The sequence below is a fragment of the Lepidochelys kempii genome, chromosome 10 (assembly GCF_965140265.1).
Source record: "Lepidochelys kempii isolate rLepKem1 chromosome 10, rLepKem1.hap2, whole genome shotgun sequence".
Classification (NCBI taxonomy): Eukaryota; Metazoa; Chordata; order Testudines; family Cheloniidae; genus Lepidochelys; species Lepidochelys kempii.
The window spans coordinates 67,081,466-67,107,370 of NC_133265.1; the positions used below are offsets into that span (position 1 = coordinate 67,081,466).

The 25,905-nt window shown below is 41.2% G+C and overlaps 1 protein-coding gene across 1 annotated transcript; it reads right to left on the bottom strand.

Moving 5' to 3' along the window:
- Positions 1-98: 98 nt before the first annotated feature.
- Positions 99-25,203, bottom strand: BTBD1 (BTB domain containing 1). Its single transcript, XM_073304051.1, has 8 exons — positions 24,727-25,203; positions 13,655-13,811; positions 12,914-13,019; positions 7,454-7,651; positions 6,992-7,184; positions 6,326-6,413; positions 4,203-4,349; positions 99-3,005 (listed from the first exon to the last, which is right to left on the bottom strand). Exons 1-8 carry the CDS (start codon positions 25,080-25,082, stop codon positions 2,847-2,849), a joined length of 1,404 nt encoding a protein of 467 aa, XP_073160152.1. The 5' UTR covers positions 25,083-25,203; the 3' UTR covers positions 99-2,846.
- Positions 25,204-25,905: the final 702 nt, after the last annotated feature.

A 25,905-nucleotide genomic window follows, 5' to 3' on the forward strand; every position in this document is an offset into this window, starting at 1 on the left:
GTTGGCACAAACATACTCAGGTGGGATAACTAAGAGGTATTTACTATTGCAGTAGTAGACCATGACAAGGATTAGAATAAAGGTATGAGAAACAGTGCTTGTGACTGGCATACATTGATTTATTTTTAATTCAACAGTTAACCCTCTATTTTGCATTAACTTTTAAGGGTTTATTTTCTTTGTTTTTGCTATCTTCAGTTAGGAACCACAAGAAGATACATACACTTAAGAGTTAGGGCAATAGAACAAAGAATACTGAAAACTTTAGTAACCCGCTTTACAAGATGTTTTGGTCAGGTTTTTTAAGCTAACTAGTGACTTTCATATGAGAAATGACACATTAGCTCTTATATTTAAATTTCAGTGCCAAATAATGTACCTAAGTAATTCATCATTACCAGACAGGAAAATAATCTATTAGCTGAACTATTTCTATCAGAGAAATAGGTATTGAAGAAAATACATTTTTAAGTGGTTACTGTCAGCATGACAGAACTAGAGGAGATTTCTTAGCACTTCTCAGTGATTCATCTTGCAGTAGCTTATTACATTTCAAGGTAGGCTAATGCTGAATATTCAACATTATCCTATGATTCTACTCCAGATGCATTTTCTCCAGTCCTGAAGTGTACATATTAATGACTTATCTTTGTAAGTAATAAGAGTGGGTAAGAGTAACACTAAGGAGGAAGGGGAATTTCCAACCTGATAATTAGGCTTCTGTGAGTTCTTCTATACCAGCCTAACATTTTTCCATTCAGCAGCTGGAGAAGGAAACCCCACTTTTGTTAAATGTCCCTGCCTCTAGGTAGCAGGCTGGCTGCTTGTACATTACCAATTATATTCACTACTGCTAAAAATATTAAGATTTAAAGGACAATTAAAAGGAGATCTACTGGACACAAACAGTTTTCCATACCCCAACATAGGAAGGCTGAAAGAAAATTGATGTGATCCATTCTTATTACTCACCACCAAACTAAAGAACTACCAGGCCAATACCAGCTCCTTGGCTCAGCAGAGCTTTGTAGTAATGATCAACGACTGAATATAGTAAGTCTCAGCTCAGGTGTATATCAGTACACCAATTATTTTTTAAAAAGACAGTATAGTTTGAAAGCAACTGTAGAATGCTCTCCCCAGCTCTAGCTGTCAGGCCTGTAAATACAGGTTAGACCAAAAAAAGAGAATTCAAGTGCACAAAAGGTAACAGAAGTCATCATGGTTTACACAGTTACTGTTGCATTTCTCTTTTCATCTAATATATATTGGCTAAGGCAGCAATAACTGGTTTATTACTATACTGTATGTCACAGGACTTCAGTGACTTCCAATATCTATATCTAGACATATGGCACTAGGAACAGCAATCTAAAGGAAGTTTTTCTTTTAAGTTCAACTGACATGCATTTCACTTAATCACAAAAAAGCTTATTTAAACTAAAGAATTGCAGATGTTTTTTTGAAGAACTTTTTTTTTACTACATAGTTTAATTGAAGTCCTCTTACATTGCTATTAATGCCATTTTAACTTTAAAGCTGCTCTAATTCTACCTCAGTGGTTACTGTATTTTAAAAAAAATTACAAGACTTATGTGCAAGCAAAAAATGGTATGGGATTTCACTCATTTTAAGCTTACTTTAAAATAAACATACTATATGATCTAATTACTCCTTATCTGTTAAGATAACATTAGTGACACTATAAATAAAGTCAAAAGTAAGTGTACACACTGTACCATACCTATGCTAGTAATGTAGAACATTAGGGAAACATTCATTGCTTTCAACTACACACTAATTTCTTGTGGTATGGTTTGTAAGAGTGTACAGGATCCTGTGGTGTGAATGGGAATTTTCACACTTCTGCTGTTTAAACAACTGCAGAGAATGCTGCAGAGTATGCTGACCATCTATGTACATTCATTGCACCTTTCAATTGGCTGCACTGCGTCATACTACTTGTAAATATTCTCTGGAACTAAATGCACAAACAGATGAAGTTAAATCAGATCAAGATTTTAGTGTTGGTTAATGCTTGAGCATCCAGGTCTTAGAATACTATTAATAGAAGTCTTGTATTCTCATATCTTCACATTATACATTTTTGCAGGCATATTTATACACAATAGTCATCACCATACCAACTTACACGCTCCAGTACATTACTATAAAATACACATTTCTGAATGAAACCAAGACCATTGAAGTATTGTACATTGCAGATCTCAGCTAAGTATGTGCTATATTTCTTTAATACAATTTCAGATACTGTTTACAGTGTTAACCCAGGTATTTCTTCATGGCTCATTTAAAATAAAATAATAATAATAATAATAATAAAAAAAAAATATATAAATCCAGTTTTGTTGCTGCAATTAAAAAAAAAGTTGTCATTTGAGTCCATAATGGTCATTGCAAGGGTATTTTAGAGGGAAATGCAAGTTTGGGACAAAGAAAAATAATATACCAAAATTCCATAATAAACAAGGAGATCAAAGGAGAATTTCACCTTTGAAGACAATGTAAGGAGTCAGGAAGTAAATAAACCAACAAAACACAAGATAATGTTTAAAATATAGAGTACTTCTTACTTTCAAGGTTTTGTGAAGAAAAAAAGAACTACATCTGTTAACTTACTGATGTCCTGCCAATAATCATGGAGAGAAAAATAGATTTTTCTGATACCTCCTATAAGAAATATTCTAGTTTCATATTACACATGGAGATTATATATTTATGTAATTTCATAGAATTTAAAAATTGCCACCAATAGCAAGTACTTTATGCCATTGTCAGTCTATACATTGCTACTTGTATTATCTGAGATGAACTATCCTATGTAATTATGTATAAAATATTATTTCTGGTATTTGTCCATCTTCTATCGATGTACCATTGTTGTTACCGGGTGAACTAGAGAAGGAAAAGCAGGTTTTGCTAGCAGTAGGAGATTCATGGATTACTTTCTTCAATCCTTTTGTACCATAATGGGAATCGGGACCCTAATATAAACAACAAAAGAAGTTGGCTACATTTTCTCCAATTCAGTTATTTAGAGATTTAATTTATATAAAGCTATTACCTAGATAGAATTACATGCTAGACTAATACAATTCACGGTTCTCCAGAAGCACCACAGAGTAAAGGAATGCTGGATCTTGTTATAACCTTTGAAAGGAGAATTCAGACACCAGCTTGTCTGCTCTTCATCTGGCAACTAATATGCCAGAATGTTTTTACTGTGTGTATTTACTGGGTAAGCCTGTACTAATCTTTAAAGTGTCTGAAACTTCTGGTATACAGATTTGCGAAATTTCATATTTGATTTTTGGATAGAGAATTAGATTAGCTCCCCCAAAACACGAACTCTTAGTAATGGACAAAGCAGCCTATTATGTTTAATGGAGGACTATTAGAAGAGATAATATGCATAACAGTTAAACCTAAGCTTAAGAAAATGTAAAACATTTTTTGAAGTATATCATTGATTAGCAAGAAAGAATACAGTTAACACAAAGGATAGAGTCGAGTTTTGATGCAAATTTCCACTAATATCTATTACAAATGCACATTTCCACCTCTGCAAGTAAACCAATAGCTTCAAAATTGCATCCGGAAGTAACATTTTTAAACAATAAGTCACAAACCTACCAACCAAGATTAAAAAAAAAGCACCCCGTAGGGGATTCCCACCTTTATTCCAGCCCCAGTATGCCAAGTACAGAGTTGTGTAGAAATCCCAGGTCTGGCTTAGGGGAGAAATTCCCCATTGTAGGCACTGAGGAAGACAGACACAGGCTGTCTTCCAAGAGCTCTCTTGCAAACCATGATGTAGGGGGCATGCCACAGATGGGCTGGGAGCAGGAGAGAGAGAGAGGGAGGAGCTGCAATGCTGAGAATGTAGGTAGTGCAGCTGCCCAAAGGTAGTAGGTGATAGTTACATTGGGATCTGCTCTGGTTCCTGGATCAGCTAAGCATTGGGAAGGCATAAAGCCACGTCAGCTCCACCACCCCCTTGAAAGCCAACTCAAAAACTATAGTCTAGTTTTGCTTTTGAAGTGCTTAAGAAAAAGAGAGAGAGTGAGAGACTTAGAGGATGTTTCCCTACCAGGTAACAGTTTAAAAGTTGGGTAAAATACTGGTTCCAAACAACTTTCCACTATGTTCATTTCTACACTCTTACTCTTAAGCATGCTTACTTTGAGCGTTGCACAAGCTGTGTAGGAGATTGTTGGCAAAATTTCTATAGGTTCTTTGAACATAACTCTGAATGTATTAGCAGTTCCATCACAACTAAATCCAGTATCATTTTGTCCCAGCGTCTGATTTTTTTCATATTCAATTATCTGCATATAAAAAAAAATTATACATATAGAAGTGTTTTTTTACCCGTTAATTAGTTTACAATTTTGAAGAAAATGCTAGTCACAAAAAATCCAACCAAGCATCAACATACGTAAGTGTTACATTCTGGGGTACAATTCGGATCAGTGAAGGGTTTTGTCGCTGCCTGTAACCCGGGTACCTCACAAATGCTTTGCTGCTGTAGTTCCCCACCTGGGCTGCTCACAATCAGCCTACCAGCATGCAGGTCACACCCTCAGTGTCTGTGTATAGCTGCAGCCCTGATCCAGCAGCTCTGACCCCCAGCAGCTTGCCAGCAAAACGCCAGTCATACACTGGCTTCCACCAGCCTGGGTTACTACCAGTAGGATGACCCCAACAAACTCCCAAGTCTCAGATTTTCCTCAAAATGTGCATTCTGTAATGTCCAGCCCTTTCCTGGACAATTCAGATATTAAGGTTTGTTGCTCCTGTAAGGAGTTAATATTCAACAGTTTTGTTACTTTAACTGGAGTTATCAAACAGTTCAGTTTAAACACAGCCTTGGAATAAAACGAAAAACAAGATAGGATTTTAAGTGAATTCAAGTGTAAGTGATAAAGTTAGAAATGGTTATAAGCAAATAAAAATGAAAACGTGTCTAAAGGCCTAAAACTTAATCTAGCAAGTTTGGTTCAAGGCTTTTGTTCAAGATGGCCTTTTTCTCACTCACTAGTTTGCAGCATGATGGTAACTGACCCTTTCCTCGGTCATGTTCTTTCCTAGTGGCCTACAGGTGCTGATACCTTTGTCTTCTTAGGTGAAAGAGAACTTTGGGTTTTCTGCCCCTTTCTTTTATAGTCCAGTGAACGTTGGAAGTAGATTCTTCTGAAGGTTATCATTCAGAGTAAAGTTTATCCAAGCAGGAAGGAAGGCGACATGGAGTTCGATGGTGAAGGAGGCTCCATTTTTTTTTTTTTGGCTGAAATGCAAATTTTTCTGTTTCCTGCCACCTCTTCCCCCTGCTGTCAAGGACCCTGTTTGCTACTTGTATGTAAACACACATTCCTTCGTTTACGATAGGCCTATTTAACAACTTTGGCCTAGGCAAGGCTGTCTGGTTTTGAACATGTGCTAACAATCATACAGGGGGAATTCATAACTTTACATATACTGTTAACTATATACATTTCACCATGGTATTATTGACCAGCGAGTTATTCGTTTTCCCATGGTACCTCACAAAGCACATTTTGTACAAAGATTATTACAATGGTGTGTCAGGTGTGATTACAAAGAGTGCTTTCAGTCACAATAGGACTACTTACATTAGAATAAGCATTACAGATAACAGTTCCCTGTTCCATCCAATTTCACAAAGCGTAGTACATCCTCAGTAGGGGAAGGCGTGTACCATTTACTAGTGACAGAATTAACACCCGGAATTTTAGTGAATGGGAATTCACCCTGTCATGCGCTGGGAGCAAGAACCAGGAATGTTGATCTATTACAAAAAAATACCTCCAGGAGAAATACTAAGATTTAAGTAAACCTATACTGCTGTCCAAGACACCTTTAAAGAATAAATAACTTCATGAACAAACAGGGGCTCACAAAAAGATCTACAAAACACTGCTTTCTTCCAAGAATGTAGCAACACCTCTATAGTACTTTACGACTACAAAATTCTGTTTGTTTTGTGTTCATTTTAGAGATTATACTCTGACTAGAGATTCTATTAATCTCCCAGTTCCTGTGTTAATTTTAAGGGGAGAATAGGAATAGCTTGCTAAAAATAGGAAAGCAGGACTTAGAAGTTTAACTTTCTATCTCAGTCACACCCAAGGGACAAACAATAGAATCATATTGTTGAAGTCAGTTCACATTTTTGTATGTAAATTTGTCATGATCTATCTGGACTGAGTAATTGCTCCATCCTAAATCAAATTCACAGTAAGCCTTGTTTCTACTAAGCGGTTTAGTTAAAAATATACTATACCTGTATATTGACTTGATAATCTGTGGGTCCATGAATAGATCCATACAATCCAAATCCCACTATGGAAATTCTTCTATTAACTGTGAACCTGACACAGGAGAAAGGTAAGTTATAAATATCACATTTCAACAATAGTCACAGGGGCCTGACCTTGCTTCCACTCAAGTCAGTGGAAAGACTCCCATTGATTTAAATGGTGCTGGATCAAGCTCAGGATATAGTACTATAAACATTATTTAATAAAGCAAACCAGGCTTATTGTAAAATGAAGTTTTATTAAAGAGATGGCATCCTAAGACCTCAATTTTACAACTAAAGGCCCCAATATTCCACAAGGATCATTCTGAAGGACTCGTATACTAAATAACAAAAATACCTCTATTTTGACCAGCTCTGAAAGGAAACATTTTAGCGGTTCCGATTTTAAATGTAGCAATACATGTTATTAATAAGTTATACTCTAGAATCCGCCTAAACGATTTTTCAAGAATTTCCCTTTATTCTCTTTTAAATGCTTTTATCTATGCGTGTGCGCACAGTCTACTTTTTAAAATAGACAGTGCAAATGTTATATCCATGCTGAAGCAGTAGGTTACTGCTTTTAATACTACAAAGCAGCATTTGAGTCACATGTCTTCTTCTCCTTGGACAACTCATGACCAATACCTGATTCGGTCACTTGTTCCGCTGTACCCCCAACGGCTCTCCACTTGCTGGAACCTGTTTATGCTGCATTCTTTTCCTCTGAGGCAGCATCTTGGTCGGTCAATATAATCAACTCTAGGTTTAGGATTGACCGTAAAATGCAAGAAGAGATTTACCACTTCCCGATCTGACAAAATTCCAGACTGAGCAGGACCTACGAATAGAAGAAGCATGTTTCTGAGAATATGATATGCTTTAAAATTTTAATTCTGAATTGTTGTATTTAAATAAACAGTGCAAAGTCCACCATGATTTGTCTCAGACCAGAACAACTTTTGCAAGATGGACTGTTTTGATAGGAAGGAGTGAAATGCATTTGTTACTAACAGGGTAGTTGTGAAGGTTTGTAAAGTTAGTCCCTTATTAGTACAGTGTGTTTCTCTTTACATTAACATATTAGTAAGATAAAGTAACCCACATTACCTGCTGCAAACTCTTCAATAGTCATTAGTGGAAAACGGATTAGAGATAGAGCTTTTCCAAGCACTTTCTGTTTGTTTCCTGATGTCACAGGCAGTTGCTGTCTTTGACACTCTGCTTCTGCCCAGCGAACAACAGCTCCAAAGAGTCTACTTTCTCGAATACTAAGTGTGTCTCTTTCTAATACTGCACACAGTGTGTCTTTAAAAAAAAAAAGTTACTCATAAATTTAGGTCAGTTTTCTCCTTTCATAGCAATTTCTGTCTTTACATATGTTAAGTCATCTTAAAGTAGTTTTTAAATTATACAACTTTAGTTAAGAATAAAGTATTTGATTAAAAGCCCAAACTACTTTAATATAATAGAAAACTGATTGACTATACATGAAAGAGATCTGTTTAAGGACTAAATACATTTATTGCAAAAAACCCACCACAGATAAGACAGTTCTGTCTTACGTGTAAATCAGTCTTCTGGAACAGTGTACAGCATCCAATCCAACAGGTTTTGTCCTGCCCGCCTCCTTCTATAAAACAGCATATGAACTTTCTTCTTGATTCCTAAGACTAGGACTATAGATATAGATATAGATAGGTAGTGCCAAACTGCTGCTCTCATGTCCCAAAGAGTATTTCCAAAGCTAGAGCAAGATCAAGAAAGGAAGTGATCAAGCAGATTGGTGAATGTACAACTACGGGAAAGCCAAATTACTCATAATATAAAGTTGTCCTCATTTGAGTGTCCATCTGCCAATCTGGATCAATTATTGAAATGCAACAACCAGCAGAATGCACAAAAAGAAAAAAGTGACCTTTTAAACAGATAAACATATGGATCCAAAAAAAGCAGTACTAAGTGTTCCAATTCTTTTTATATACACATCTCAGATTTTACCGAAGATCAGTGGGACATTTAACTCATGGCTTTGCAGACCTCTCCACATGAAAGTCTGTTGTTCTTCATACAGGACCTATTAAAATAGGCAGAAATCTATGTCAGGAATCTTGCTAATACTAGAAAAAGCTTCTCTGATTGCCATCTAACATGTGACCATAGATAACTTGTCCTTTTTTTGGAAACCTCTGTAAATGAGACCACATCCAATTTCCTAAAGAAAACTGTTCGTGTGGAAAAGGAAAAAGAAAAAGGAAAACAGAAAACTGTTCCCGTGTCACTTCTGACATCCAGAGAATGTAGTTGCATCTACTTAGACTGGAAGATGTCCTGATTTAGGTGGAAAGGCATGTTATTTATACCGCAGTGGCAACTTGTAATGGGCCAGGCCCCCATTGTGCTAGGCGCTGTACAAACACAGAACAGTTCCGTAGAGAATTTCAAGAAACATTTTCCTGTAGTCTTGGTATGATTTAAAGGTTTACATGAACCTAGCCCCACTAAGAATAGCAGCAGTAGTTGAGATTCCGGAACCTAAAGATGACTAGAGATGTTCCCAACTGAGATTCTTCTAGTCTCGTCTATTAGTCACCCAATGTAAGGATTTCACGATCCAATCAGGAAGGATTACCTGGAGAGGGACTCCTAGCGTTCACAGCTGAGCCCACAAAGGCTTGAGGAGGGTGCAGAACAGATAAGTAGACAAGTGTCTACACCAGAGAACATAAGACTGAATAGTTGAAGGCCCTGACAGTTATGTATATACTATGTAGGAGTTCCCAAACAAACTAGAATGATTCAAACAGCTCTGTCTAGAGAAGAGGATGAGAAAGATAATGATATGAAAACCAACTCCTGGGTGAGAAAGCTCTGCGGTAAAACAAGGGATTTTTTTTTCCTAAAGTAAGTTAGGCAATGAATTTTACGATTTTTTTAAAGAAGTTAAAAAAATTTTCTTCATTGTTTACCCAGCTTTGCATTTTATGAATAGGACCTGTGAATTTTTTCTAATAAACAGTTTGAAAATGTACCCAGCTCTCCTCCCCATTTATCAAAAAAGACACACAAAGTATGTAGAACCGATGTTTTGAACAAGATTTATTGGAGCTGTTTCTAATTGTTTGGACTTGAAGAAACGTATTCAGATAGCGGAAAATCAGATTACCTTCCTCCTTAAGGGCTGTTACTACAATACCCTGAGTACGGAGAAAACATTGTAGGTGCCAAATGGAAAGGATTGGGTAGAATCAAAGAAACTTGTGAAAAGTTGGAATGAGCACAAGCAAGCAGTTGCACAAATCCAAACACAAGCAGTTTAAGGAGAGGGTGGTGCAATTTTCGTTTTTTAAAATAAGGCCAGATTATCCATCCTCAATCTGAACTTTCTTCTTTGCATTCTAGCTGATTTTGAAACAAGTCTTGGACATAAGTTCCATCATGACTGGATCTCAAACTGGATTGACAAAGCATCTGGATTCTGAGTGAATATAACTCATCTCTGGCCAGATCATGCCTGCACATGGGAGACTGTAGGCCACAAAGGGTATGCCTAAACCACAATCTATGCCCTGGCTCAGCAGAACTCGAGTCAGTAGACTCTGGCTTTGTTAACCTAGGCCTTGAGCATCTACAGACTCATTTGTAACCCCAGGTTAAGAATTGTTGAACCCTGGGTCCAAACTGGGGCTCCAGCATCTACGCTGTATTATGTGGGTTTGAGTCCAGCCAGCCATATCCCAGACTTCCTAGCAGGGCAGGAAGTAGAAGGGCCAGGCCCTGCAGCTCAGTTGGGTTCAGACCAGGAAAGGAGCCAGATGTCCTTTCCAGGGAGCTGAACTACCCGTGGAGCCCATCGTTAGCTGCAGCAGATGATGACGACACTTCTAAGCCAGCCTGGAAAAAAGGCAAGCTATGGTCCCAGGAGATGGAGGAACCAGGAGAGGAAGCATAGAGTGAGCCGCTTGGCACAGAGAAGGGGAACCGGGAACCAGGCCCCAGTCACTGCAGAGAACAAATCAACCAGAAGCCAGTAGGAAGCAGCCAAGGAAAATGAGACTTTGGGTCTGTTGTGTTGCCAGGAGACGAGGCAGTGACCTCATGTTTCCCTGCTGACCTTACGATATGATCACCAGTTGCTCCAAGGGTCCTGGGCTGGGACCCGGTGGAGCAGGGTGGGCCCAGATCTCCCTACCCCTGGCCCTGCACTCAGGGCTGGGCAAGCACTAACCCCTAGGCCAAGGGGCCTGAGCCACTGCCTGTTTGTTTCTCAGCCCTCCCTCGAGAGGCCTGAGCCGTTGCCTGCTTGTTTGCTTAGCCTATGCCCCGAAGGCCTGAGTCCTTGTTTATTTAATAGTTTAGCCCTCAAGTAGGAGCCCCAAGCCACAGACTTCTTACTGGCCCAGCCCCCATCGCAGAGACTGGAGCTACCACCTGCCTAGGGGCTCAGCTGCAAACCAGGATGACTGGTTGCCCCACTTAAGTATGAACACCAATTCCCCACTGCCAAAGGGGGTGCCCTGGAAGAGATCCAAGGAACCTTACACCACCAATCCACTGTCCAGGGAACAAAGTCAGTGTTTGGGATTGTGGAATACTTTTGGCAGACTCTCAGAGCACTAGTCCAGAGGGGCTGCGTCTACACTGCAACGCAATAAGGCTTGAACCCGGGGTCCCAGCTTGATTTAGGCTCTAACGCTCTACCCCATGGGGTGCAGGACCCTCAGTAAGAGCCCTCAATTAGGGCAATTTGCATGTAGATGGATGGATGTTATGTTTCAGCCTGAGTTTGAACCATGAGCTTATATTGCAATTAGATGTATTTAAAATGTAGGGCAGAGAAAGAGGCCTAAAAAGAGAGGAAACCCAGTAGTTGAAAGTTAGCAAATTTTCAGCAGTAGTAAGTCAAAGTCTGAGAAAGCATGCAGCTGCACTAGCTGCAAAGGCAGGATTGTATTTATACAGCACTCAAAGGCATGCTGTGTGCTTTACAGACAGAAAAGAGGAAAGGTTCCTGTCCCAGAGAGTCTGCATACTAAACAGACAACATATAAACTACAGACAGCAGGATAAAAAGATACAAACAAGAGTGTTACATTCTTAGCACTTATTTTCTTGCATATAAAACTAAGGGATAAATTATAAACAAGTGTATCCTGAATCAACTTGAACCTCATTTACTCACTGTTTAATCCTTTTCTGAATTCCTCATCATCTATTCTCCCACCCCAAGAAAAATACATGAGTTAACCTTAGTATAGAGTCCCATTTGTTTCTTCCTTCCCGGGCCTCAAGCAAAATAAGCTTTAGTCCCATCTTTTTCTTGGGACTAAAATACACCATGGTTATTTCCTCTCCCTTGCCTCGACACAGACACTCTTCTTAACACTTTGCTGAGGTTGGTTGTGATGAAGTCAATGGGGTCAGGTAATGTAGTGCTTCTCCTGCCAATAGTCTGTTCCCTCCTGGGAGTCTAGGCTCAAGCCCACTCATAGGCTGGAAGCTGATGTCAGTCTGGGCTATTTACAGTACTAAGTTTAGTCAAGAAGAATATACATATGCTGCTTTCCTAGCTGAAAGTAGGCAGGACCAGCCCAGTAGTTGAGCGGGATTGGCAAATGGACACTCGAAGAAGACTAATTTAACCATAATGCTTCAACTAAAACTGAACATGCAGCAAAGGTATTTAGAAAACCAATTTCTCTTTTTTTGCCATATTGGCAGCAATTTTTTGGTAAATCCAATGATAGGCAGTAGTAACCTAAAGCAAAATTAGAGGCAGCACTATAAATATGTCATATATAGTTAAAACAGGACCAAACCAGATAAAAATCTGGACTGTTTTCAAGTCAGACACTCAAGCTTTTTTAGTATTTTCCCACAGATTTAATCAGACATCACACACAAAGTATTACTGTAACAGAAATGTATAGTCAAAATTCAGAAAAATTCTTCAAAGATACATGAAGATGCAAAAGTAGTAACATTCACAATAAGATAAAACTTATTTTTTATGCATTTTGCTCTTGTATTCAAACTTATGTTAGTCAATGTTTCTTCTGCAGTGATAGAAAAATGAGTGCACTACTGTGGCCAAAATAATACTGAACCACTAAAATTCCTACACTAATTAGACAATGTAGACTAGCATATAAAAATGTTTGCTTCGTCTTTCAAAATGGTATTGAGGTAAAATCCTTGTACTTTTAATAAAGTTCTAACTAATTCTAATCAATGTGAGCATAGATTTTTAAACCAAAAATCTGATCGTAAACCTGTCAAGTTAAAACATCAGTTTCAACATTATGTGATACCTGTAAACCACTATGTTACAAGAGGGTCAGTTATTAAAAGGGTCAAGTTAAACAAGTCAGTCAGGACTAATTTATTTGTTTAAATGGCTAAGCCTTTTAGCAGAGTGATGGTTTTTATATATGGGAATCTTTTAGAGCCTATATATTGTACATGTTTCAGGGCAAGCTTTGACCAAAAGGTACACCATTTAACAATGCAAATCAATACAGTTCTTTTACAAAGTTTAAATTCATATTCTGGTAATAGAAGGCAACTTACCTATGTCAATATCAGTAAAACCTTCTGCACTTATTGCATCCATTGTACTTTTGTCTATAGTGTCAAGACAAAGACTAGCAAGCTGAGGTTCATCAAATAATCGAGCCTATGGAGATAATATATTGTTTACAGACAAATGGTATGAGTCTGGTGTTGCAACCAACAGATTTATGAAGTAACCCAAACAAACAAGTTTTTACTCCAGAATAATGGATACATTCTATTCAGACAGCCCCAATTTACCTTTCAAGTATTCCTTGAGTTTGTGTCAAACAGCCCTTGAATGATGTACTTCATTAAGAGTTTTTGTATCAGATTTCTCCAATTCTCCTTCCTGAATATTATTATTACACTGCCAAAGATAAATCTCTATATTTGAAATTGCAAGTCAAAACTACAATATTGGATCAAAATAGACAATGTTCTCAAAGAGCCTCAGATTAACTCATTAGAATATTAATATTAATAGCACTGAAGAGAGAACAGACCTCATGTTTATGATGTTCCAATAACTATATAAAAATACATTTATTTACAAGGCCATTTTCCTTTATATTATTTCATACTCAAGAAGCTGAGTGACAAAGCTGCAATAAGATGCTCGCAAAAAGACTGATATGCCGCACAGATAGTTCTACCACAGACTAAACTACCTAGATATCTAACATTGTGTAAATTATTAGCTTTGGGGGGTGATTTATTAAGCAATATTTTCATAAACCAACATTTTATTCAGGTTACCTGGGTAAGAAGCATAAAGGCATTATCTGCTCTAAGATGTTTAGTGAGAAATTCCACACAATGTGCTTCCAGGGCTGGGACTGCATACTTCTTGGCAGTGTAGAGAGTAGTCATAACTGTTTCAGGACCAATCTGAACTTCATCTGAATAAAGAAACCTGGAAATAATTCACAAATACAGAAGGATAAAAGGGATATAACTGAGGGAGAGCTGAACATACCAACTAAATTTAAGAACATGATTAACAGCCTCTTCGTGTTGACAAAACAAATTAAAGAAGTGCACTAAAAAAGTTTGGTACTAGTTAAGATGTGGCAGCATGTTAGCTTATGAAAAGCTTATGCCATTAGAGCTGCATAAGAAGTGTAACACTCCCTAAAAACTAATCTTTCTGTACTGGTTTATTAGATATGTACAACCTGTGAAGAGCAGCTGAGCTGGCAGAATTACTTTTAGTTCATTAAATCGATCTGGTTCAATATCAAGAACATCTTCAATTTGAGTATCAATGCCTCTAGTTCACGGGTAGGCAACCTATGGCATGCGTGCCAAGGCAGCACGCGAGCTGATTTTCAGTGGCACTCACACTGCCCAGGTCCTGGCCACCAGTCTGGGGGGCTCTGCATTTTAAATTTAATTTTAAATGAAGCTTCTTAAAGATTTTAAAAACCTTATTTACTTTACATACAACAATAATAGTTTAGTTATATACTATAGACTTATAGAAAGAGACCTTCTAAAAACGTTAAAATGTATTAATGTTAATATGCATGCAAAACCTTAAAATTAGAGTGAATAAATGAAGACTTCTGAAAGGCTGCTGACCCCTGCTCTTGTCCTATACCACTGTTCTCAATTCAAAGAAATTGCACACTATCCATCCAGCCATGAGGGGACACAAATCAAGGACTTCCACTGTGATAACATCTTAATTCCAAGTCAGCATTTTCCCTCTGCAGGAAACTAATATTTCAGATAATGACCTTGAGTCTCTGTTTTTCCGACAGAGACTGCCACAAGCTGAAACTCTGACCTGCCTCCATTGTTTTTGAGAATGCAGGATAGGTTGGAGTTTTAATAGTAACAGTGAATCAAGAGACAAAAGGTATGCACCAAAGGCAGCAAAACCAACTTTCCTGAAAGCTCTTAGTTGTTGAGATCAGACAGGAGTATTGATTCTAAGATACCAATCACTCGGGGTGGGAACTGTTTGTTTTTTAAAATCTGTTCTTGACCTGAAGAAAGTATTTCCAAGTCTTTCACTACAGCATCTCTAATTTCCAGGAAAGTTAATCAAAAATGCTCTGTTGGTTACAGAAATACACAAAAAAGATTTGGCTATTACAAGTTATTAAAAATCCACCAATATTGGTTTAAACATAATAAATAAGTGCATACTAACAGAGGCAGGAATTCCTAAGTCAAGACTAAAGGCTCGTGTACACTAGAAGTGCTACAGCAGCACAGCTGCACCGACGCAGCCATGCCACTGTAGTGCGTCTGGTGAAGATGATCTATGCCAACAGGAGAGAGCATCATCAGGATAATAAAACCACCTCCCTGAGAGGCAGTAGTAATGTCTCCCACCAACATAGCGCTGTCCACACCAGCACTTAGGTTGGTGTAATTTACATCACTCATGGGATTGTCTTATTCACACCCTTGGGCAACATAAATCATACCGACATAACCTTTAGTGTAGACAAGCCCTAAGCCTCCTTTCTCCCTCTTGTTACTTTGGTTTCATTAAATATCCATTATTTTACCTCAGGCACTATTCTGAGACTCCTGCAACGAGGCACAACAAGGTGCTAAACCTGGAACGTAAGCAGGTAACAATCCCCAGGCTTTGTCACAACCATAACAATCTAATCTCCTTGCTTAAAAACCAACATTTTGTCCCTCAACATATTCTTCAATGTACTTAAAAATATACAATGCTTTTCTGGTGCTTACTTTAATATAAAAAGTGTGAGAAAGAAGCGGATAAGTTCCTATATTGCAGAGGTGGGCCACATCTGGCCCGTGGGACCATTTTGCCCAGCCCTTGAGCTCCTGGCCGGGGAGGCTAGCCCCTGGCCCCTCCCCTGCAGTGGCCCCTCCCCTGCAGTGGCCCCTCCCCTGCAGTGGCCCCTCCCCTGCAGCCACGCCACCGCGCGGGCAGCAGGTCTGCGAGCTCCTGCCACTCTGAGCAGCATGGTAAGGGGGCGGTGGTGGCGCGCACGCGTGGCGGCGGGGGGCGTTGGGTAGGGGGCTCCGCGGGGCAGTCAGGGGACAGGGAGCGGTTGGATGGGGCAGAGGTTCTGAGGCGGTTGGGGATGGGGAACAGGGCGGGGTGGATGGGAGTCCCAGGGGGCCTGTCAGGGGGTGGGGTGGTAGATAGGGGCCAGTCAGGGGACAGGGAGCAGGGGGGTTGGATGGGTCGGGAGTTCTGAGGGGGGCAGTCAGGGAGTGGATAGGGACGGATGGGGGCAGGAGCCAGGCTGTTTGGGGGGCACAGCCTTCCCTACCTGGCCCTCCATACAGTTTCATACCCTGATGTGGCCTTGGGCCAAAAAAAAAGTTTGCCTACCCCTGCTATATTGTGTATACAAACCTGAAAGTCTATAGGGCTTATGAAAAAGTAGCTGAGAACTGTTGGCACTCAAGAAACTAACATAGCTGCTACTATGCTCTAGATCTGCAATCTGATAATTTCTTCATGAGTAAAAGGTGTTAAAGGGATCAACAGGTTACCTCATTTCCTATTGGTTTTAGGTCAACATGTAACAACTGCTCAAAAATCCAGACTCTCCAACAGTAGGCAGCTATCTAGTAATATCATTTGACTAATAAACTTAAAAAAAGACTGCAGAATTGATGGTCCCATATTATAGCCACAGAGTTAATGAAAAAATGGACAGCACGCATCACAGCTGGTCCTTTCATGTCAGCTTATATGCTTTTAATAGGTACTAACAAAAGCATGATTTGAATTAGTCTGTAACATAGGCTGTGTAATAAAACTTCGGAGTTATTTCACAAGCACTGTAGATAGATACTTTTGTATATATGATAAAGATTTAGCGAGCTAGTTGTCAGGAATGGTGGAGAGGAAGGGGACGATTAGAACAAATGGTTTGCTGTGCAAAAGGGGAAGACAGCAGGGGCAAGGTAGAAACCTGGAATTTCCCCGTGTCATGGATATATTTTGTTACTGTGACTCAGGGCCCTCGGCTGGTACCCTTGTTGAGGGCTTATGTCAGAAGGAAAGGGAAATAGTTGGAAACAAAGAACAGTTGAAAATGATTTTGGGAAACAGTTTGATTTTGTACAGGAGCATGATAATGGTCTCTGGAAGCCTGAGAGCTTTACTGGTCCTGGAGCATTCCTGCAGCTTTGTAAGGAGATGGTAGATAACGAGAAAGATCAGTTAAAAGGCAGAAATAGAGGAGTTAAAGAAAGATAAAACTGAGAAAAACAAAGACATCCAGCCTGAAGGCTGAGTCAGACACCCTCTGTGCTCAGATAGTGGCACTGCAGACGCTGGGGTGTGACAGTGAGCAAGAGAGTAACAAGTAACAGGCTGGAGCAGGAACTGTCTGGATTGAAACAGCAGACAATGGAAAGTGATAGAGTATTTTAAACTACAAATTAAGCAGCTGATTTTTCAATTTAAAAATAAAATAGCTCATTTTGAAAACTCTCTCTCATAGGGTGTGGATTTTTTTAAATGACTGGAATATCAAGCTTACAAAAGAGTTTTTAAACTTTAGCAGATTTAAATATAGTGGCGTTAGTGAGCATTACTGTAACAGAAAAAACATTTTGGTTCACTCATTTAGTACAGCTTCTATAAGCACATTCATTAAGTCATGGCTGGCTTGGGTATATTTTTTTAACTTTATTGCTTAGAGCTTTATCCACAACAGTTGGTATGGCAACACCCATTTTTTCATGTTTTCTGTCTATATATATCTTCCAACTGTATTTTCCACTGCATGCATCCGATAAAGTGGGTTTTAGCTCATGAAAGCTTATGCCCAAATAAATTTGTTAGTCTCTAAGGTGCCACAAGTATTCATTTGTTTTTGTTTTTTTTAAAAAAAGAGTTCAGAGTAACAGCTGTGTTAGTCTGTATTCGCAAAAAGAAAAGGAGTACTTGTGGCACCTTAGAGACTAACCAATTTATTTGATCATAAGCTTTCGTGAGCTACAGCTCACTTCATCCGATGAAGTGAGCTGTAGCTCACGAAAGCTTATGCTCAAATAAATTGGTTAGTTTCTAAGGTGCCACAAGTACTCCTTTTCTTTTTTTTAAAAAAAGAGTGAGAGTTGCATATCAGCTTGGTAGGCTTGGGATGCTCTGAGAATATACTCCTAAGAATCAGCCACCAGAGGCCAAAAAAGAATGCAGCAACTTGTAGCAATGAAGCATCCGATATAACCAAATACTTTTAGAGTGAGGAAATTTAATCCACACTAGGACAGAAATGTCAACATACCAATATATGATTTATGCTTCTTTGTCTCGTCTATATTAGGAAAAGTTGGGTGCATAATTTCTTATCTGAATGTTTCTAGTGTGCACATAGTCCTTTATACCAAGACAGTCTCTTTTTTCCATCACAATGCCTTTTGTGGGATTTTCCTGAGACAAGCAATTAAGAATTTATTCAAAATGCTTTATGTTTAAAAATGCTGAGTTAGAAAATAGAGAGACAGGCACAAGAACTATTAAAAAATTGCAAAACAATGAGTGTTCTCCAAACTGCTAGGGGATGGTCAACATCTGACTTGAAGATCTGGGTCAATGATCCTGGAGCATTTCCACAGTACCCCTCCTTTTCCAGAATGGGGAACTCTGTCTGAGTGGCTTGCTTCTGAAGAGAGTGAGTGTGAGAGAGAGTCAGTAGTTCTGAAACTTTGTGTGTTGCAGCCTTCTGTTTGTTACAGGTCTGAACTTGCCCTCTGCATATCCTTTTCTGCATCTCACCTGTCTACACAATCTTTCTTTTTCTATCCATTTTCTAAGTACACAAAATTTTCAGAGAAAATTATATTTCCTCAACACCTCTACTTTTCTCTGCCTCCAATTTTCAGCCTCTCTCTTGCAAAGTTCTCTCCCCATTCTCCCTCTCTTCCCCAGGTCCTGCATTCTCATATTCCCTCTTTCCAGGTTTATACCTCATTGTCTCTTCCTGTAAGGCTTCAGTATCAATTTTCTCTCCCTCAGTGTATCGGTAAGAATGTGAGAAAATGTTCAGAGGCAATTCTTTTATAAAAGAAGCAATTAAGTTCACTAAGTCCCCCATACCAGACCAGACCACTTCCTTAAGGAGAACCTCCCCCAGAAAATTTTTCAAGGATGTTTATTAGGCCCCCAGCAATCAGTTCTGTGGACACTGGTGAATTTTATCTTCTTAGAACACAAGAAAAAAAAGCAGAGAACCCTACCTAAACTCACCAGGATGCACACAAAATCATCCCAATGGTCCCACAACCACTGCAGTTGCTTTGCCAGAACTCTTTTGGCCTTTGTTTAAAAAACCCTACAGGCAAGAGGAATATTGGATGGTAAGTCAACAAACAAAGGGCAAGTCTACACTACAGTGCTACATTGGCGCAGCTGCACCGTCGCTCTCCCCTTCGGCATAAGTACTCCACCTCTGCGAGAGGTGGAAGCTATGTTGGCAGGAGAGCATCTCCAGCCGACACAGCATTGGTGTGGACAGTGCTCAGGTTGCTGTAACTTTTTCACACCCCTGAGCGATGTAACTTACACTGACTTAAGCAGTAGTGTAGGCCAGCCCAAAAACACAGTCTTTTTATTTCTTAAACCTTTGACCTCAACCAATAATAGGTTCGTTTTTTTCCAGAATGGTTTTTCCCCAGAGATAAGTCCTCAGTCTCCTCCTTTATCTGTTTAGTTATAATCTTGATTGCAAAAAGTAAACCCACAATAAAATCATATTTTAAAAAAAGTTATTACTGAAGGAATAATTCTATTACTTTAAATTATATAAATACTTTAAATTTAAGCTTGAATGTCAATACCCTCCTTCCAACATCTCTAAGTCATTTTCTAAATACCTTAATACTTTTAGGGTTTGGCTTTTTGAACCATCTATCAGAGACCGACAACTCTAATAACCAAAATAAGCAGTTTTCCTTTAGCCAAAAATAAATGTTCACAAAGGCACAGAAAAAATACTTAATTACTGCATAAAAGAACTAATGAGCAATTGTTTATGCTGTTCGATTACTTATGGGTAAGGCTACGATTTAGTCACAGAGGTCGTGGAAGTCACGGAATCCATGACTTCCAGCAACCTCAGTGACTTCAGCCTGCTGTGGTCGGGAGCGACAGGGTCCCTGGCTGCCTGCAGGGGCGGGGAGCTGCAGGGTACCTCTGCCGCCTCTGGCAGCCTCCTGAGCTCCAAGCCACCGCAGGCAGTGGGGTACCCCACAACTTCAAACTGCGAGTTCCCGGCCACCATGGGGAGGTGGGGGTCCCAGAGCTCCCAGCAGCGAGGGAACCCCTGGAGCTCCCAGCGGCCATGGGCAGTGGTGGGAGAACCCCCAAGCTCTGGGTGGCTGCAGGCCCCGCGGAGCTGCGAGGGTACCCCGCAGCTCCCAGCCCACACGCTGCAGCCCCCCGCTGCTGCAGGCAGCTCCTAGCCCCTGTTCTGCTGCCCCACTTCAGGTGGTGTGGGGACCCACAGATCCCCATTTTGTCAGGAATATTTTTAGTAAAAGTCACGGACAGCTCACAGGCAAAAAAGAAAAAGTCACAGAAGCCGTGACCTGGCCGTGACTAACTAAAAATATCCATGACAAAATTTTAGCCTTACTGATGGGCATTGTTCTTAGTAATCTCTACACTTTCCCCAGAAAACAGAGCTAAAAATAGACTGTTTCAAATGGAATGGACTAAACTTCATGCTTATTATTTCCTCTGCTTAAATTTGTTATATGCAAATATGTTTAAGTTTTGTATTTTAATAACTCCCTTCCCCCCTCCCCCGTATTAAAAGCAAGCAGAGAAGATAGAGGCAGACTTTCTTAAATTCTGATGTAGATTCCAGTTGCACATGTAGACCTACAACAAATAGCATTTTAGGAAAAGGGAGAACTGACTTCTTGTTTTTAATCTGATTTCAGAGTTCAGTAATCTGTACTTCTGCAGAAATTGATAGCCTTCACAAACTAAAGCAGTAAAGAAGAGTGCCTTACAAAACACAGACAAACTCCTGTCTCTGTAGGTAGATAAGAGGGAATTAATTTCCAAGTTCTTTGTTTGAAATATTACTTGTAATTTAAGTCCTGTACATTTCCCCAACAAAAAACTAACTAACTTTAACCTTACAGTGGTAGGGGGAAGAAGCAGAGTTCAGATTGATTTGGGGACTTGACGTGAGAATTTTCTAAAGGTTTGGTATATACTTGGAAAATTTTGCTGGCATAGCGTATGTCAGTTAGAGATGGTTTGGTTGGTTGGGGGGGGTTTTTTTGGTCAACATAGCTATGGTAGCAAAACTTCAATGCAGATGCAGTTATACCATCAAAAAAAATCCTTTTGCTGGTAATAGCTTATTTCACTTGGGGATCTGGTATAAACTGTTCCAGCAAAAGGCCTTTTTTGCTGGTATAACTGCATCTACATTAAGGTTTTCCAGTATAGCTCTACTGGCATAGCTTACCAGGGAGACTTTCCGAGACACAGAAGTGTAGGTAGGTGCCCAACATCAAATAGCTAGGAAATTCTCACTTAGGGACTCAACAACAACCTCTTCTTCACCTGGCAACTCATTTGCTTTACATAGGCAGGAGATCACTACCTGCATCATCCCCTGCCACTCCAGCCTCATTTTTGTCCTCTTGGATATTTATTACAATACAGGCTTGTAAAAGAACACTAATTTTAGTAATTACATATAATCCTTGCATTCTCTTCCAGTATGCATTAGGAAATGGGCTCATTTTAACTTTTGTATTCTCAGTTATAATACTGAAGTCAATTTTCAAAAAGCGTACAGTAGGAAGAAAGAAATGTCAAGCATTTGTTTGTATTAAAGTTTTCAGTGGACGGTGTTTTTTTTTTTAAAAACATACTGAATTTTTATTTTGTGCTTATGTTGGCATATCTAGAATTCAGACACATTCTAATGGCGTAAGTGTATATTTCCAGACCAAATGGCTTCCAAGATATGGTAACCTTTAAAATATCACCAACCCCTTAGTCTGCCAGTGCTTATAAAAATAGAGAGAGAGAGAGCTGAATATAATAAGGCCTTGGATCATTATATAGTTTTTCTTACTATAGTACTGCAGGACCCCAATCAGCCCACTGTGCTAGTAGCTCTACAAATACACGGTGGCTCCTGTCGCATTCTAAGGCCCCTATTCTTCATCCATTTTCATAATGTTCAAACTGTAGCCTCTTTAACACATTCTCAAATTTTTAAAGTTAAGAAATATACTTAAGAATTGAAACTTAAGTCTTTAATCCTAAACTTTTTCTACTTAAATTTGACCTCTAACTATGGCTGTTGCTCTTTTAAAAAAAACCTTGCATATACATCGTTTTTCATTCTTAACATGAGAAATAACATTTTATCTGCAACATACACCTTTACCTATTCCCTGTACACCAGTGCCTACCCAGTTTTGCCATTCCCTCATGACTAAGGCTAAGATCTTGTCAGATATTTTTAGTAAAAGTCACAGACAAGTCACGGGCAAAAAAGGAAACTTCACAGAAACCCATGACCTGTCCCTGACTTTTACTAAAAATATCCATCACAAAATGGGGAACCACTAGGCTGCAGGGCCTGGCTGGGAGCTCCAGGGGCCCCAACCACAAACTGGGGCTCAGAGCTCCATGGTCCCCCTACCCCGCAGCCCTGAGCTGTGGGGTCCTCTGCCGCCAGAGGCTGGGGGCCCAGCCAGGAGCTTCAGGGTCCCCCCACGGCCACTTAAGAGTCCCCCAGAGCCCAGGAGCTGCAGGAGCCAGTCCTGCTGCCCGCAGTGCCAGGAGCTAGCGGGTACTCCCGTCACCTTTGAGCTCAGGGGCCCTGCTACCTTGGGTGGCAGTGGTATCCTGCAGCTCCTCGCCGCCTTCAGGCTGAAGTCATGGCAGTCTTTGGAAGTCACAGATTCCGTGACTTCTGCAACCTCCATGATAAAATCGTAGCCTTACTCATGACTGAACTTTGGAGCTGTAAGTCCAGGTCACTTGTGGAGCAGGAAGGGGATGTTCTACTAATATCCTCAAGCCAATGAGGAGAGCAAAGGTCAGCTGTTGTTCCACTCTGCTTTTCCTCCCAGGAGATGGGGCTTTTAAAAGTCCACATCTGGCAAAAGGATGCTCCTGGCTAAGAGTATGGGCAGGTGCCCCATTCTCTTCACTCTTCATTGCTTCTCTCTGTTGGTTCCTAGTGTAAAAGGCAGGATGTCCCCACTCTACTCTAGAAGTCTTGTACTACTCCACTGGAGAAATCTTTGGAGGGTCCTAAATCAGTAACTTTCTCTCCAAAACCTTGACTATGAAGAAGGACCTACACCAGCTCCACTGTATTCCATTACAAATAGATTGGGGGAGGACCTGCAAACAGTCTCCAAATATCTTAAGGGCTGTTACAAAGCAACAGTAATTGATTTCTCCACATCCGCTGAAGGACAAGAAGTAATGGAATTAATCTGCAGCAAGGGAGACTTAGGTTAGATCAGAGGAAAAAAGCTTTCCAACATGAAGGATTGTTAAACTCTGGAATAGGCTTCCAAGGGAGTGAAACTCCCATCATTGGAGGTTTTTTAAAAACAGGTTGGACAAACACCTGTCATAGATGGTCTAGTTGTACTAGGTCCTGCCACAGTGTAGGGGTCTGGACTTGGAACCTCAAGAAATTATCTTCCAGCCCTACATTTCTATGGAATTCGGGATTTTAATCAGTTTTTATATTTTATAAAAAGTTTAGCCTAATTGAAGAGTTTGAACAGAATTTTAAGCGTTATCTGCAATTTATTCAAATTACCAATTCTCAGTAATAACCCTGATGTACAATGTAACCTTTTTCCTCATATAAACTGCCATTGACAATTGCCACCTAGGCCTCAAATTGGCTAGTTTTGTGTAGGTTTGAAATAGGTTAGATGATCATTCCTTCCCACCCTGTAATCTCTGCAATTGCCAGATAGCATAGACAACATGTGGGTCAATAATAACTTAATAAACAAGAATAGCAACAACAAAAACGATGATCTGACACCAAGGAGCATTTTTTTACTTGACCCAAGAATAATAAAATCCATGAAACAGATCAAAAAACCACAACACAGTACAGCAGACCCAATTCTTCCTTTATGCATTAGTTGGAAAAAAGTAATTGCAACACACACAGAAGAGATCTATTATTAAACTACATCTCCCACTGTCTGGCTTCAAAGGCAATCCCTTTGCAAGGACACTTAATTCTCCTAAAGTAAGCATTTTCTTCTCCAGGAAGGTATAAGAATAATTTGCACAACGGGCAACTCCAAATAAAGCCTAAGGAGGGTCCAAAACTAAAGAAGAGTCCAAAATCACAAGAATTCTTGTGCAGGGAACTGGCAGTTTGACCTTGTTTGCCAGACCACATGATGGCTGCGCCTGGTTTCTATCTGTTTTGTGCTAGGTACAAACAGGTCACGAATACATGAAGCATGCTGAATCAGTGACAAGAGAACGGGGAGGGGAGGACAATGCAGAAGCAAGCAGGCATAGGTGCAGGATGGAGAGGGCCAGGCACCAGCAGCAGCCATGAGGGGATATAATTAGGGCTTCTGCAGCCGGCTGGTTTACAAGCAGTGACACTCACTCCTCAGCCCCACACAGCGATCAGAAAGGGGCGGGGGTAAGTGCAAGGACACAGGCTGACCAACCCGCCAGCTGCTGTCTGCGCTCAGGGCAGCCCAACGCCAGCGGATAACCCCCTCCAACCCGGCGCTAGGGCGGACCCCGCCTTTCTCCTCAGCCCCCGGCCCCACCCCCGCCGGCTAGTAGGGGCGCCCTGACCTGCCGCCGGGTCTCCCCCACCCAGCCCCGGCCTGACCTGAGCAGCGCCAGGAAGGCGGCGGGCTCTACGTCGGGCAGCTCGATCTCGGCCGAGGTGGTGGCCATGCCACCGTTGAACATGGCGTCGAAGACGGCGCTGCCGGCGGCCAGCAAGAAGCGGTGGGCGGGGATGCGCTGCTGGCCGGGCCCGGGGGGCCCCCCGCCGCCGGGCTGCCGCGGGCCGCCCTTGCCCACCACGAAGCGCACGTCGCTGAGCAGCTCGTTGGTGAAGAGGAAGGCGAAGCGCTCCTGCAGCGAGCCCTTGGTGGCCTGCCAGTTATACACGGGCTCCCGCTGCAGCGCCGCGGGGGCCGCCTCCGGGGGCCCGCCCGACCCCCCCGCCGCCGCCGCCATCGCCGCCGCCGCCCCGCGCGCCGCTCACTCCGCCCGAGGCACGCACATCCCCGCCGCCGGGGCCTCCAACACTCGTCAGTGTCACAAACGGCCTCCCGTCCGCGCAGCGGGCGCTACTGCGCATGCCGCGCCAGCGATCTGCGCGTGCCCGGTGCGATCGGCTGAAGGCCTTGCCCTGACGCTGCCCTTCCTGGCCTTCACGAGCTGCTGTGGGAGCTGCGAGGGAGCAGCATGGGTGCAGGGGCTGAAGGGGCAATAGAGGTGGCTGGAGGGAAAGGAGGGGGCAGACAGGCCACGTCAGGGACAGGGTGCAGGAGGGTGTTGAGCAGGGGGAGAGGGCTGCCAGGGGGTGGCAGAGGCGAGAGACCCCAGGAGAGAGAAGGGCACAGTGTGTAAAAGTTACTGTGTATGGGGTGAGCGCTGGGCAGTGGTGGCCAGGATACGGCGCAGGTGGCCGAGGGGCTGCGTTACTCACTGCATGGTGCATCCCAGCCAGGGCTTAAATGCAGTCAGAGCTGTTCCGAGCGGAGCTTTGGGGAATATTTTCAACCTTCCTGGAGGGTTTTTTTGTTTGTTTGTTTGTTTTTTTGGTAGTATGCTGGGGGCGGGGGCGCTCTGGGAAATACTCTATAAGAATTTAAGCCCCGATGTCAGCATTCCCTCTTTACAGCTGTGTGTGAAAGGCACAGTGTAGTGTAAAGCCCAGATGAGGCTGCCCTTCTCTATCTGAAACGGTGCACTGAGGTGCTGAAAGAAACTTGATTCAGTGAAATATTTGACACACACCTCTCCTAATGTTGGAGAGGCTGATGGTAAGAAAGGG